At 41.1% G+C, this 13,639-nt stretch overlaps 1 protein-coding gene across 1 annotated transcript in view; it reads right to left on the bottom strand.

The window, feature by feature from the left end:
• Positions 1-13,639, bottom strand: part of LOC145342571 (BTB/POZ domain-containing protein KCTD19-like) — a 108,132-nt gene that overhangs the window by 41,499 nt on the left and 52,994 nt on the right. Inside the window, exons 8-9 of the mRNA XM_080188126.1 lie at positions 13,054-13,196; positions 5,856-5,939 (exon numbers count right to left, since the gene is read on the bottom strand). Coding sequence (XP_080044252.1) covers positions 5,856-5,939; positions 13,054-13,196 — 227 coding nt within the window. The remainder of the gene's footprint in view (positions 1-5,855; positions 5,940-13,053; positions 13,197-13,639) is intronic.

Below are 13,639 nucleotides of genomic sequence, written 5' to 3'. Positions count from 1 at the left end.
GTGGTAGGACTGGAGGGTCTTAATGACATTACTGTTACTAGAGAGGTGGTGCTCGACAGACTGGAGGGGCTGATTGTGGACAAGTCCCCAGGACCGGATGGAATGCATCCGAGGGTTCTGAAAGAAATGGCGGAGGTTATAGTGGATGCCTTGGTGGTTATTTTCCAGACGTCGCTGGATTCCGGGGAAGTGCCGGAAGATTGGAAAACGGCTAATGTTACGCCATTGTTTAAGAAGGGTGCCAGGCAAAAGGCGGGGAATTATAGGCCGGTTAGTTTAACGTCTGTGGTAGGTAAAATGTTAGAATCCGTCATTAAGGAGGAAATTGCGAGGCATCTTGAAGGGAATTGCTTGATAGGGCGGACGCAACACGGTTTCATTAAAGGGAAGTCGTGTCTGACAAATTTACTGGAGTTCTATGAGGATGTGTCTAGGGCAGTGGATAGAGGAGAGCCGGTGGATGTGGTCTTTCTGGATTTTCAGAAGGCGTTTGACAAGGTACCTCACAAGAGGTTATTGCAGAAGGTCAGGGGACATGGAGTTGGGGGTAGGGTGTTAGCGTGGATAGAGGATTGGTTGTCAAATAGGAGGCAGAGAGTGGGGGTCAATGGGTGCTATTCGGATTGGCGGTTGGTGACTAGTGGGGTGCCCCAGGGGTCGGTGCTGGGGCCTCAGCTATTTACCATTTATATAGATGATCTGGAGGAGGGAACCGAGTGCAGGGTGTCGAAATTTGCTGATGACACCAAGATTGGGGGAAAGGCAAATTGTGCGGAGGGTGTGGAGAGTCTGCAGAAGGATCTAGATAGGCTGGGCGAATGGGCCAGGAAATGGCAAATGGAATTTAATGTTGGCAAGTGTGAGGTGGTCCACTTTGGTAGGAAGAATGGTAGGAAGGACTATTACTTACGTGGCGAAAAACTGCAGCAGGCGACGGTGCAGAGGGACCTCGGGGTCCTTGTGCATGAGTCGCAAAAACCCAGCTTGCAGGTGCAGCAGGTGGTCAGGAAGGCGAATGGGATGCTGGCCTTCATAGCGAGGGGGATTGAATATAAAAGTAGGGAGGTCTTGCTGCAGCTGTATAGGGCATTGGTGAGGCCGCAGCTGGAGTACTGTGTGCAGTTTTGGGCGCCGCATCTGCGCAAGGATATTTTGGCCCTGGAGGGAGTGCAGAGGAGGTTTACTAGGCTGATACCGGAGTTGAGGGGATTGAGCTATGAGGAGAGGCTGAATAAACTAGGCTTGTACTCGTTAGAGTTTAGAAGAATGAGGGGACATCTCATTGAGACGTATAAGATGATGAATGGGATGGATAGGATAGAGGTGGAGAGACTCTTCCCGCTCAAAAAAGACAGTAGGACTAGGGGGCACAGCCTCAAGATAAAGGGGAGGCGGTTTAGAACGGAGTTGAGGAGGAACTTCTTCACTCAAAGGGTGGTGAATCTCTGGAATTCTCTGCCCGTTGAAGTGGTGGAGGCTGCCTCGCTAAATATTTTTAAGAAGCGGGTTGATGGGTTCTTGATAAGAGAGGGGATTAAGGGTTATGGGGAGAGGGCGGGAAAGTGGAACTGAGCCACGACAGATCAGCCATGATCTTATTGAATGGCGCGGCAGGCTCGAAGGGCTAGATGGCCTACTCCTGCTCCTGTTTCTTTTGTTCTTATAACAGTCACAGCTTTTACAATGCACGTGTTGATTTCAGCATCAAATAATATATTTTAGGTAACTGTGGAGCCTACTTATGTGAAGCTATCAATAATCTCCAGCATCAAATTGGCAATGATGATACATGCAGTATATATTGTATAAGGCTGTATATTGGCTCAATTGAACTCAACGAGACATTTGGCGACATGAGCTGGGCCGCGTATACTTCAGCTGTTGGGAAATGTATTGGTTTCCCACCGAAGCTAGTCAATGTGATCTTCCAAGGTAGAACATACAAGGTAAATGGTAGGACACCGAGGAGTGTAGAAGAACAGAGGGATCTGGGAGTACAGATACATAATTCCCTAAAAGTGGCACCACAGGTAGTTGCGTCGTAAAGAGTGCTTTTGGTACATTGGCCTTTATAAATCAAAGTATTGAGTAAAAGAGTTGGAATGTTATGATGAGGTTGTATAAGACATTGGTGAGGCCGAATTTAGAGTATTGTGTGCAGTTTTGGTCACCGAATTACAGGAAGAATATAAAGGTTGAAAGAGTGCAAAGAAGGTTTACAAGGATGTTGCTGGGACTTGAGAAATTGAGTTACAGAGAAAGGTTGAATAGGTTAGGACTTTATTCCCTGCAGCGTAGAAGAATGAGGGGAGATTTGACAGAGGTGTACAAAATTATGATGGGTATAGATAGAGTGAATGCAAGCAGGCTTTTTCCACTAAGAACATAAGAACATAAGAAATAGGAGCAGGAGTAGGCCATCTAGCCCTTCGAGCCTGCCCCGCCATTCAATAAGATCATGGCTGATCTGTTGTGGCTCAGTTCCACTTTCCCGCCCTCTCCCCATAACCCTTAATCCCCTCTCTTATCAAGAACCCATCAACCCGCTTCTTAAAAATATTTAGCAAGGCAGCCTCCACCACTTCAACGGGCAGAGAATTCCAGAGATTCACCACCCTTTGAGTGAAGAAGTTCCTCCTCAACTCCGTTCTAAACCGCCTCCCCTTTATCTTGAGGCTGTGCCCCCTAGTCCTACTGTCTTTTTTGAGCGGGAAGAGTCTCTCCACCTCTATCCTATCCATCCCATTCATCATCTTATACGTCTCAATGAGATCTCCCCTCATTCTTCTAAACTCTAACGAGTACAAGCCTAGTTTATTCAGCCTCTCCTCATAGCTCAATCCCCTCAACTCTGGTATCAGCCTAGTAAACCTCCTCTGCACTCCCTCCAGGGCCAAAATATCCTTGCGCAGATGCGGCGCCCAAAACTGCACACAGTACTCCAGCTGCGGCCTCACCAATGCCCTATACAGCTGCAGCAAGACCTCCCTACTTTTATATTCAATCCCCTTCGCTATGAAGGCCAGCATCCCATTCGCCTTCCTGACCACCTGCTGCACCTGCAAGCTGGGTTTTTGCGACTCATGCACAAGGACCCCGAGGTCCCTCTGCACCGTCACCTGCTGCAGTTTTTCGCCACGTAAGTAATAATCCTTCCTACCATTCTTCCTACCAAAGTGGACCACCTCACACTTGCCAACATTAAATTCCATTTGCCATTTCCTGGCCCATTCGCCCAGTCTATCTAGATCCTTCTGCAGACTCTCCACACCCTCCGCACAATTTGCCTTTCCCCCAATCTTGGTGTCATCAGCAAATTTCGACACCCTGCACTCGGTTCCCTCCTCCAGATCATCTAAGGCTAGGGGAGAAAAAAAAAGAGGACATGGGTTAAGGGTGAAGGGGGAAAAGCTTAAAAGGGAAAATTAGGGGGGGGCTGCGGTTCTTCATACAGAGTGGTGGGAGTGTGGAATGAGCTGCCAGATGAAGTGGTAAATGCTGGCTCACTTTTATCATTTAAGAAAAACTTGGACAGGTACATGGATGAGAGGGGTGTGGAGGGATATGGTCCAGGTGTAGGTCAGTGGGACTAGGCAGAAAAATGGTTTGGCACAGCTAAGAAGGGCCAAAAGGCCTGTTTCTGTGCTGTAATGTTCTATAGTTCTAATCATGCTATTAAATGCACAAAGCTAATGGATATTTTCAGCCACTATTTCATCATGAACAATGCCAGCATTAAGTAAAAATAATTGCTACTTTCTGACAAAATAACAATATCAAAAGACACACAACATACATTATTCTTGTATTCAACAGAACAAAGGAGATGACAGTTCTATGACAACCAGCAGTTGTTATAAAGCCTCAATTTATGTCCAAAGAACTTAATAAGGAAATGTGGGAAGTTTGAAAACAACAATATTGAACACGTATTTCACATTTCTAGATTTTAACAAACTCCAAAAGATGAGGTTTATTACCAAATATTGTCTCCAGTATAAAATGGCTCATCTCATTAAACAAGATTTGGAACTGTTTTCCTTGTTGAAACTAGAAGTTTCACATCAGAAAGGTAATGAATACCATTGACTAATAAGCCACATTTAGCCAACAGTCTAATGGTGCATGAACATCTACTTAAATCACAAAATATCAGTAAGCCAGTACATAAATTGTAAAAGGCTAGTGTTTCTGCAATGATTAGGAAGGCAAATGGAATATTGATTTTTATTGCAAGGGGAACGGAATATAAAAGTAAAGAAATTTTACTGCAGCTATACAGGGCCTTGGCGAGACCCTAATCTTGAAGTACCATGTATAGTTTTGGTCATCTCATTTGAAAAAAATACATATTTGTGTTAGAAGCAGTACAGAGAAGTTCACCCGGTCAATGGCTGGAAAATGAGGGCCTTATTTTGTACAGAAAAGCTGAACTGGTTGGGCCTATAATCATTGAAATTTAAAAAAAATGAAAGGTGATTTTATTGAAACAAACAAGATCCTATAGATATTTGATAGGGTAGATATTAGGACGATGTTTCCACTTGTGAAAGACACTAGGATCGGCGACACTGTTTCAAAACACGAGACTATCGTTTAAATAAGAGATAAGCAGAACTTTTTTCACTCAAAGGCTCACTAATATGCGGAATTCTCTTTCCCAGAAAACAGAGGAAGCTGGGCCATTTATTTGATTTATTATTGTCACATGTATTAATATACAGTGAAACGTATTGTTTCTTGCACGCTATACAGCCAAAGAATACTGTACATAGAGAAGGGAAGGGTGCAGAATGCAGTGCTACAGTCATAGCTAGGGTATTGAGAAAGATCAATTTAGTACAAGCTAGGTCCATTCAAAAGTCTGATGGCGGCAGGGAAGAAGCTGTTCATATGTTGGTTGGTACATGACCTCAGATTTTTATATCCTTTTCCTAATGGAAGGTGGTGGAAAAGAGTAGGCCCGAGTTGCATGGGGTCCTTGATTATGCTGGCCGCTTTTCTGAGACAACAGGAAGTGTAGACAGAGTCAATGGATAGGAAACTGGTTTGCAAGATAGACTGGGCTTCTTCGCTCACGACCCTTTCTAGTTTCCTGTCAGAGCAGGGGCCATACGACCAAAAAAATGTTTACTATGGTGCATCTGTAAAAGTTGGTGAGAGTCATGGAGGACACACCAAATTTCCTTAACCACCTGAGAAAGTAGAGGCATTGATGGGCATTCTTAACTATAGCGTGATATGAAGGGACCAGGACAGGTTGTCGTTGATCTGGACACCTAGAAACTTGAAGCTCTCAACCATTTCCACTTTGTCTGCATTGATATAGACAGGAGCATGTCCTCCACTACGTTTCCTGAGGTCAATGACTATTTCCTTCATTTTGTTGACATTGAGGGAGAGATTATAGTCATCACCAGTTTACCAGATTCTCTGTTTAATTTATTCAACATAGTTAGACAGATTTTTGATAAACAACACTCAAGAGTTATAGGGAGCAGGTGGCAAAGTGGAGCTGAGACTACAACCAGATTAGCCATGACCTTATTGAATAGCAGAGCAGGCTCGAAGGGCTGAATATTCCTGCTCCTAATTCTATGTTCCTATGATTGAATTCAAAGGAGAAATGAAAAACAGATGCTAGATTTAGCTCCAGTGCAGTAAGACAGATACTTTCAGATAAACCAGACAAATCTATTAATAGGCAAAGTTCAAAATAGGCTGTTCAAAAAATATGTAATACAAACAGTGGGAAGAGCTGCAAATTCTACTGGTTTTCTATATTTTAAAAAGTAATCGTACATTATTCCACTATAATTTTTCCATGCAATTAAAATTGCTTTTACTATTTATACCTGTAGAGCTCACATTGGCGCAAGGCTTCAGAAAGTGCAGGAATTTTACACTCTTCTATTTCTTGGCAAAGTAATGGCCATTCTCTGCAATTTTTAAATGGATATACAGAACAATTACAGGATTGTTATGAATGACTTGAGCTATTTTTGCAATTATTGCAATATTTAGACCATTGTTTCATAAAGTAATGCTGGTTTTGTCATTTCATTAATCCTATATAAAGCACATTAGATATTTCAAAATTAGACTGTAAGAAATTGTTTCTTAAAATTGCATCACTTCAAACAATAATCAAAAAGAACGTCCGCTGCAATAAAGATGCTAATATACTAAATACTTACTCAGACTGCCTAGTCCATTGCCCCGTTTTTTATGTCAGACAGAATTGATGAATTACAATGGAAGGCCACCCAGTACAACCATTCCTCCTCCACAATAGTGGTTACAAAGCTGTGGCCATTTTTCTGTTGGTTTTTAAAGTTGAATTTTTCACAGGATATTTCCATCTTGAGCTACCTCATCTTTCACCGGCTTACATGGCAGCTCTTACCCCTAGCAGTGAGGCTGTTGATGTGCAGAGCAGCCTCAAAGGGTTGAGTGGTTTACTCCTATTCCTGTCTGTTATGCATCATTGCTGGAAGGCTACATTGGGTGCTTCTCAAAAATCACCCTCTTGATTCTGCTGTCTGACCATAATGGTAGGATCGGGGATCCAAAAATGAAAATTAAGCCCATTGTTGGTGTATTTTTTTGCTTTTGTTGTAGAACTGAATGAAGAAAAAAACTAACAGAAAACTGACTATTTCATCCTCCTAAAGTAAAAATAACTAGTAAAAAAATGAAAAACTTTCTACATCAAGACTTCATTTCAAACTTATTCAATATTCCTGAGACAAATCAAAACCTAATCTAAAATAAAATGCTAAGTTATAAAAAGAGTGGGTTAAATGAACAGGAAGATTTGTAACTATCACCACAGTGAAACAAATGAATATCACAAAGGAAATTTTCAACAAATGGCTGTTGGCTGATACATTGAGATACAGCAGAAAAGGAGAACAGCTCAGGAACACACAGAATACACAATGCAAATCATTTCATTATGGTGTAGGTACTACTTTATGGTCAATGATGATCTGCTGAAATAGTCAGCCATTTTGACATGCATACAAGTTGTGAAGGTCACTACTGTTCCCACTCCCACTATGAGGCGATCAAGGGAATTCACTCAAAACAGTCAATTTGATATTTCAGCAAAATATATTTTGCGTAAAGTAAAATGGCAGATTGTAACTTACAATAAAATGAATTAATTTTAATGTGTTCTGTGAAATTTGTATACATATGTAATATACATGTCATGTATCATGGAACATCATGGGGACGAAGTAAAAAGGGTCGAGAGCTTCAAGTTTTTAAGTCAGATTTCCAGATCACCAACCTGTCCTGATCCCCCCATGCCAACATTATAGTTAAGAAAGTCCACCAACGCCTCTACTTTCTCAGAAGACTAAAGAAATTTGGCATGTCAGCTACAACTCACATCAACTTTTACAGATGCGCCATAGAAAGCATTCTTTCTGGTCGTATCACAGCTTGATATGGCTTCTGCTCTGCCTAAGAGCGGAAGAAACTACAAAAGGTCATGAATGTAGCCTAATCCATCATACAAACCAGCTTCCCATCCACTGACTCTGTCTATACTGCCCGTTGCCTTGGCAAAGCAGCCAGCATAATTAAGGACCCCACGCACCCCTGACATTCTCTCTCCCACCTTCTTTCATCGGGAAAAGGATACAAAAGTTTGGGGTCATGTACCAACTGACACAAGAACTGCTTCTACCCTGCTGCCATCACACCTTTGAAAGTTGATCTTTCTCTACACCCTAGCTATGGTTGTAACACTCCATTCTGCACTCTCTCATTTTCTTCTCTATGAACAGTATGCTCTGTATAGCACATAAGAAGCAATACTTTTCACTGTATGCTAATACGAGACAACAATAAATCAAATCAAACTTCTGTATTAGATATGAATATGCCCTTCTACTAATTCCCTCTCTAAATGAGAATGTATGACTAGCACACAGCTTACAGCTAATTGTGTTCTTTCTTCTTTGTCACAAGGCTCCTGGTTCAAGTTCTGCTCCAGGGCCAAAGCACAAAAAACAAGGCTAAAACTCCAGTGCAAGCATTGAATCAGTGGTGCCATCTTTTGGATAAGATGTTAAAATAAAACCCCATCTGCCTGCTAAGGCAGGTACAAATGATCCCATCACACTATTTTGAAGAACAGGAGGGGAGTTATTCCTTGTTGTAACCAATTTTTATCAATCAGAATCATATAAACAGATTATCTGGTCATTATCACATTGCAGTTTGTAGGAATTTGTAGGAATTTGATGTTTGCAAATTGGCTGTGGCATGGCATTCCCTACACTAGAACAGTGACTATCTGCTTTGAGACTTCTGGTGGTGATAAAAAAAAATGCTATATAAATGCAAGGCTCTCTTTCATTTCATAACCAACTATGAACGAAAATAACATAGATCCTGTGACTATGACTGATCTGATGAATTTGCTTTAGTTTATTTTACATGTTCATACATTTGGGCATTTGAGAATTTGAACGACTGCAGTCTGTATGGTGTAAGTACATCCATCCACATTGCCATTAGGTAAAGAGTTCCAGGACTTTAACACAGTGACAATGCATAATGGCTATATATCTCTAAGTCAGGATGGTGTGCGACTTCGAGCAAAATTTGTAGACGGTGATGTTCCTATGTGGCCCTTGGTGTCATAGATATCCTATCAAAGCCGCCTTGATGTCTTACTGCAGTGCATCCGAAAGAAAGTACAAAAGGATGCACCAGTGATGGAGGGAATGAGTATAATGGATGATTTCAGTTATATTTATTAGTCACAAGTAGGCTTACATTAACACTGCAATAAAGTTACTGTGAAAATCCCCCAGTCGCCATACTCCAGTGCCTGTTTGGGTACACTGAGGGAGAATTTAGCATGGTCAATGTACCTAACCAGCACATCTTTGGACTGAGGGAGGAAGCTAGGGCACTTGGAGAAAACCCATGCAGACACAGGGAGAACATGCAAACTCCACACAAACAGTACCCAAGCCAGGAATTGAACCCGGGTCCCTGGCGCTGAGGCAGCAGTGCTAACAACAGAGCCACTATGCTGCTCCTCATTGTCAGTCCAGCAGGCAGCTTTATTTGGAATGGTACTGAATTTCTTCAATGTCGTTGCAGTTCCACACATCGAAGGAAGTGAAGAGCATGCCCTCATATTTATGACTTCTGCCTTATGGATGGTGGACAGAGTTTGGGAATACTAGAGGTGCATTACTCACCACAGAGATCCCAGCCTCTGATCTGCTCTTGTAGAGACAGTACTTCCGGTCCTGTTAAGTTTCTGGTCAATGGTAACTCCCAGGATGTTGATGTGGGTGGATATAACAATGGTAACAAGGTTGAATGCCAAAGCAGGATGGTTAGACTCTCTCCTCTTATAGGTGGTCACTGTCTGGCACTTCAGTCTCAAATAACATTAATGCAACATACCAGCCCAAACCTGAATATTATCCAGGTCTTTCTGCATGAGGACACAGACTTCTTCATTACCTAATCAGTTGCAAATGGTACTGAACACTGGGCAGTGAACATCTCCACTTCTGACCTTTTATGGCAGGAACGCCATTAATGAAGCAAGAAGATTGGTCAGCCTAGGGCACTATTCTGACAAACTCCTGCAATGATATCCTGGGATGGAGGTGATTGGACCCCAACAATCACAATCATCTTTCTTTCAGTAGGTATAACTCCAACCCTCCAACTAGTGAACTTAATTTTTATTTTGGCTCCCCGATTTCCACACTTGATGAAATGCTGTCTTACTGTAAAGGAATATTAATCCCATCTCATCTCTGGAATTAACTTTTTTCTGCATGTTTAAACAAATGCTGCATGCCATTGGTGGGAAACCAAACTGAGCAGATTCTTGCATGTCACTTGAAAGGTATTGCCAAGGACACTTTCCATCACTTTTCTGATTACCGAGAATAGACTGTTTACATTGTTGCAACTGAAATTCAGCCTCAGAACTTTGGTGAGGTTATGCGCTGCACTTCTTTTGGTGGCTGAACAAGCCAATTCTCGAAAAACAAAGCCTGCCACAAGTGCCAAATACAAAATTGTCACTTATTAATGGTGGGGATGAACACTGAATGTTACTAATACCATATTTTCAGGGCTGAGCATCTACTTTGGGGTTTCTGAACCATATGTTCCTGTGGTGCCCAATTTTTGCCCACAGCTAGTGTTAACATCAGCATCTAATGTCAGCTAAAATTCCTACTCATCTTGATTGATGTTGATGTCTTTTGATATTATCCTTGAATCTGAATTTTGGATGCTCTTGGCATAAGCTATCTTCCCATAACAAATATCCTTGAAGATGTGACCATCTGCCAACCAATGCACATGTCCAAGGCAGCAAAGCTTTCTTTGCTTGACTGGTGCTAGTATGCTTGGCATGTTTGCCCTGGAAAGGACTACTTCATGGCTGACTTTGTCTTTCCATGAGATGCCAACGGTGTATTGGAGACACCAGAGATGGAAGCTATTGAGTCAATGATACATGCCTCATTGATAAATATTTTTGTCTTGAGTCAGTTTATTATTTTTTCATGCTGGTATTGTTAGTCAGCTAATAGTTGGTGGCTATTTTTCCAATGCATGCACTGAATTCTTCATCAAGACACGGACAATTGACTGGATTAGACTTGACCTTACTTTTTTCGGACAGGACATAGCTGGGAACTTAGCCTCATTTTCTGGGAGATGCCAGGATTGTAGCTGTAAAGAAACATCTTTGCTAGGAGTGCAACTAGTTTTAGGTCATGTGTCTTCAGTACTATAGCATGAAATGTTATCATGTCCTATAGTCTTTACCGTATCTGTTGCTTTAAACTTTCTTTTCTTAGGTGAAGATTGGTTATCAATGAAAGGATATGTCCTTCCTCACCCATCTACCTTTCTGTCATGTTACATGTAATATAACCCTTTGTAGATCATTATGGATTAGTGAGGAGGCAGACAGCTTTGTCCACTAAGGAACATGAAGCATGCCATTTAAGTCCTCTCAAGCCCCAAGTCACAGCCTCCTGTAAGAACAGCCAAAGATCTAAATAGGAACAGATATAAGTTTGGCAAACAAGACAGATCCTGTGCTTTATCCCTCTATGTTCCTATAGGTGATCAAAGAGTTATTTCATTTAAAGGTTGTTGGATCCCTTTGTACGCTTTCAAGATGAAATTCCTGTATATCATATGAATTTTCAAGTGTGGCACCCAAAGGATTCTCAAACAACCACATGAAGAGTGTATACTGATGAACAAGCTCAATTAGGCACATGGGTCCTATGGCGTAAGACTATTAGGTTACTAACAGAATACTAAATGTTAAAATCCAAATTTCATAAGAAATTAAAATCCAACTTTTTAAGACACTAGCATGACTTTATTAGATACTCTTCTCTGTAAAATAGTGAAGTGAAGTTGGAAAAAGTACAGAGAATGGCAAAAATGCTAAGTGTGACAGTACTATGCCTTTAAGAAGTGTATTTTTTTGTGAAACTTTAAGATTCAACTCTGTTTAAATGGTGCCGATTTGTCTGCAATCTGCAGACACATGTTGAGTATGCAGAAAAATAAGTGCACCTAGTTAATGGGGTGTTTACTTATATCTGAATGAATGTGGGTTTTTTTGGGTTGTGTCTTGGGGTTTCAGAGTTGTGTTTAATTAGACTGACAAAAAAAAAAGAGTCTGCGAATGGTCAGAGCTAGGCTTACAGAGAGACAAGAAAGCAGCTGCTGTTCAAATTTAAAAGGAGCAGCTACCTTCTTGTCTCTCCTTCTCTCTCTGGGAATTGAAGTCTGAGATCTGCTAGCAACTCTGTATCTCTCTCTCCAAAAGTCTGCAAAAGGTTTTTTGTCCCTCTCTCTCTGGAGATCTGCTTTTGGAAGACAGGTCTTTCTCTGGAGATTACAGTCTGAGAATCAGAAGACAGGGTTCTCTATCTCTGTTCAGAGATGTTAAAAGGCTTGAAGACTGGCACTCCTGTAAGTGTGTTTATGCTAACTGATTCTGAAGTGGATTTTATGTCTACAAGTATTTGGAACACTCCGAATTTCAGACTTTTGAAACATTAGAATTTTTTGGGAAAAGCACCCCAACATCTGTGAGGCAATGTGCTGTAAGTCAGGCCATAAATTGAATTCCAACTTTTTTGACAAGGCAGCGTTCAGATGTCAGGGTTAGAGTCAATGCTTTGCAAACAGCACTCTTGATGTGACACTGTCTTGGGCTGAGTACTTAATTAATGCAAAGTGCAGCTATGTAAGTAACAGCTATAAGTTGCAACAACTTACCAAGGCTTCTTTCAGAGTGAAGACCTTTATCACCTGGGAGCACAAGAGCAGGGGATCCATGGGAACATCAAAGTCTGCAAGTTCCCCTCCAAGTCACACATGATGTTGACTTGGAAATCTATCACTGCTCCTTCACTATTGCTTGGTCAAAATCCTGACATCCCTCCATAACAGCACCGTGGATGTACATACACCACATGCAGAAGTTCAAGAAGGCAGTTTCACAAGGATAATTAGGGATGGAAATTAAATGCTGACTTTGCCAGCAATGCTCACATCCCACAAATTAATTAAAAAGCTGTATTCATGCCATTGAATGGGCACATTTTATTCAAACTCAGCTTGACACTCTTCCACAGTCTCATAAACCTCTTGTAGATTGCTCTCACCTCACAACCTATGGATCTGGGAGGTTGTGCTGACTCTCCCCTCACTGCTGTCAGCACCTACTCAGTAAAAAAAAAGTTCTTGTGTGTTATCTAGACAAAACTGCATAGTGTTAAGCACTTTCTACACCACTCTAGCATATTCCCATTAGCTTCTCTGGCTGATATCAACAATTGTTATATTGAAGCTACTTCATGTGGTAGATTGAGACTTTATACAGACTTATAACCAACAAACAGACAAAACATTCGTAACATTAGATTTGTTACTTTTTGTTTAGAATACTGAAACACATTTATTATTATGCTGATCCATTACTCGGCATTCAATGGCTAAAACATAAAGTAATGTTCTCACTTGAATCCTGATGGTATATGCAGTTTGTCGAACCGCAGAAAGTTGATAATATGTCTGAACATCTGACCATCTCCAATAATAAAAAGTGTCTTGCCATATGCAATCCATTGTGCTTTGCTGCGATTACATAGTAGTTCTGGGTACTAATAGGCAAGAAAGATATATATATATCATAATCTAATGAACAAACTATAAAATTTTTGCATGATATAAATTTCTGTAGATCATTTGATTAGATGAGCAACTCTTTCAAGTAACGTCAAATTAGTGCCAATTTGTGAAAGATCGCTTTAAACATTGAGCCTTGTCCTCTGGGATCTTATACCAGAAAATTACTGTTCTTCTAGACAAAGTAGTACATAGAATTTAAAGTACATGTACAGACCAATCAGCCTATGTATAAGATGACACAATGCATTATTCCATTCTTCCCTACTTCAACATGATCTTATATTCCTTTTTCTCACATATACTTATCTAGCTTCCTTTAAATACATCTACACCATTTGCCTCAACCACTCCACTTTATCACATGGAGTGGCAAATTCATTATTGCAAGCAAACTGCAAGATGCTTCCAGACATGC

This window comes from Carcharhinus amblyrhynchos, chromosome 4 (assembly GCF_965287045.1).
Source record: "Carcharhinus amblyrhynchos chromosome 4, sCarAmb.v2.hapA, whole genome shotgun sequence".
NCBI classification, from domain to species: Eukaryota; Metazoa; Chordata; class Chondrichthyes; order Carcharhiniformes; family Carcharhinidae; genus Carcharhinus; species Carcharhinus amblyrhynchos.
The sequence above is the reverse complement of the archived record's forward strand: the minus strand, read 5'-3'. Positions and strand labels throughout refer to the sequence as shown.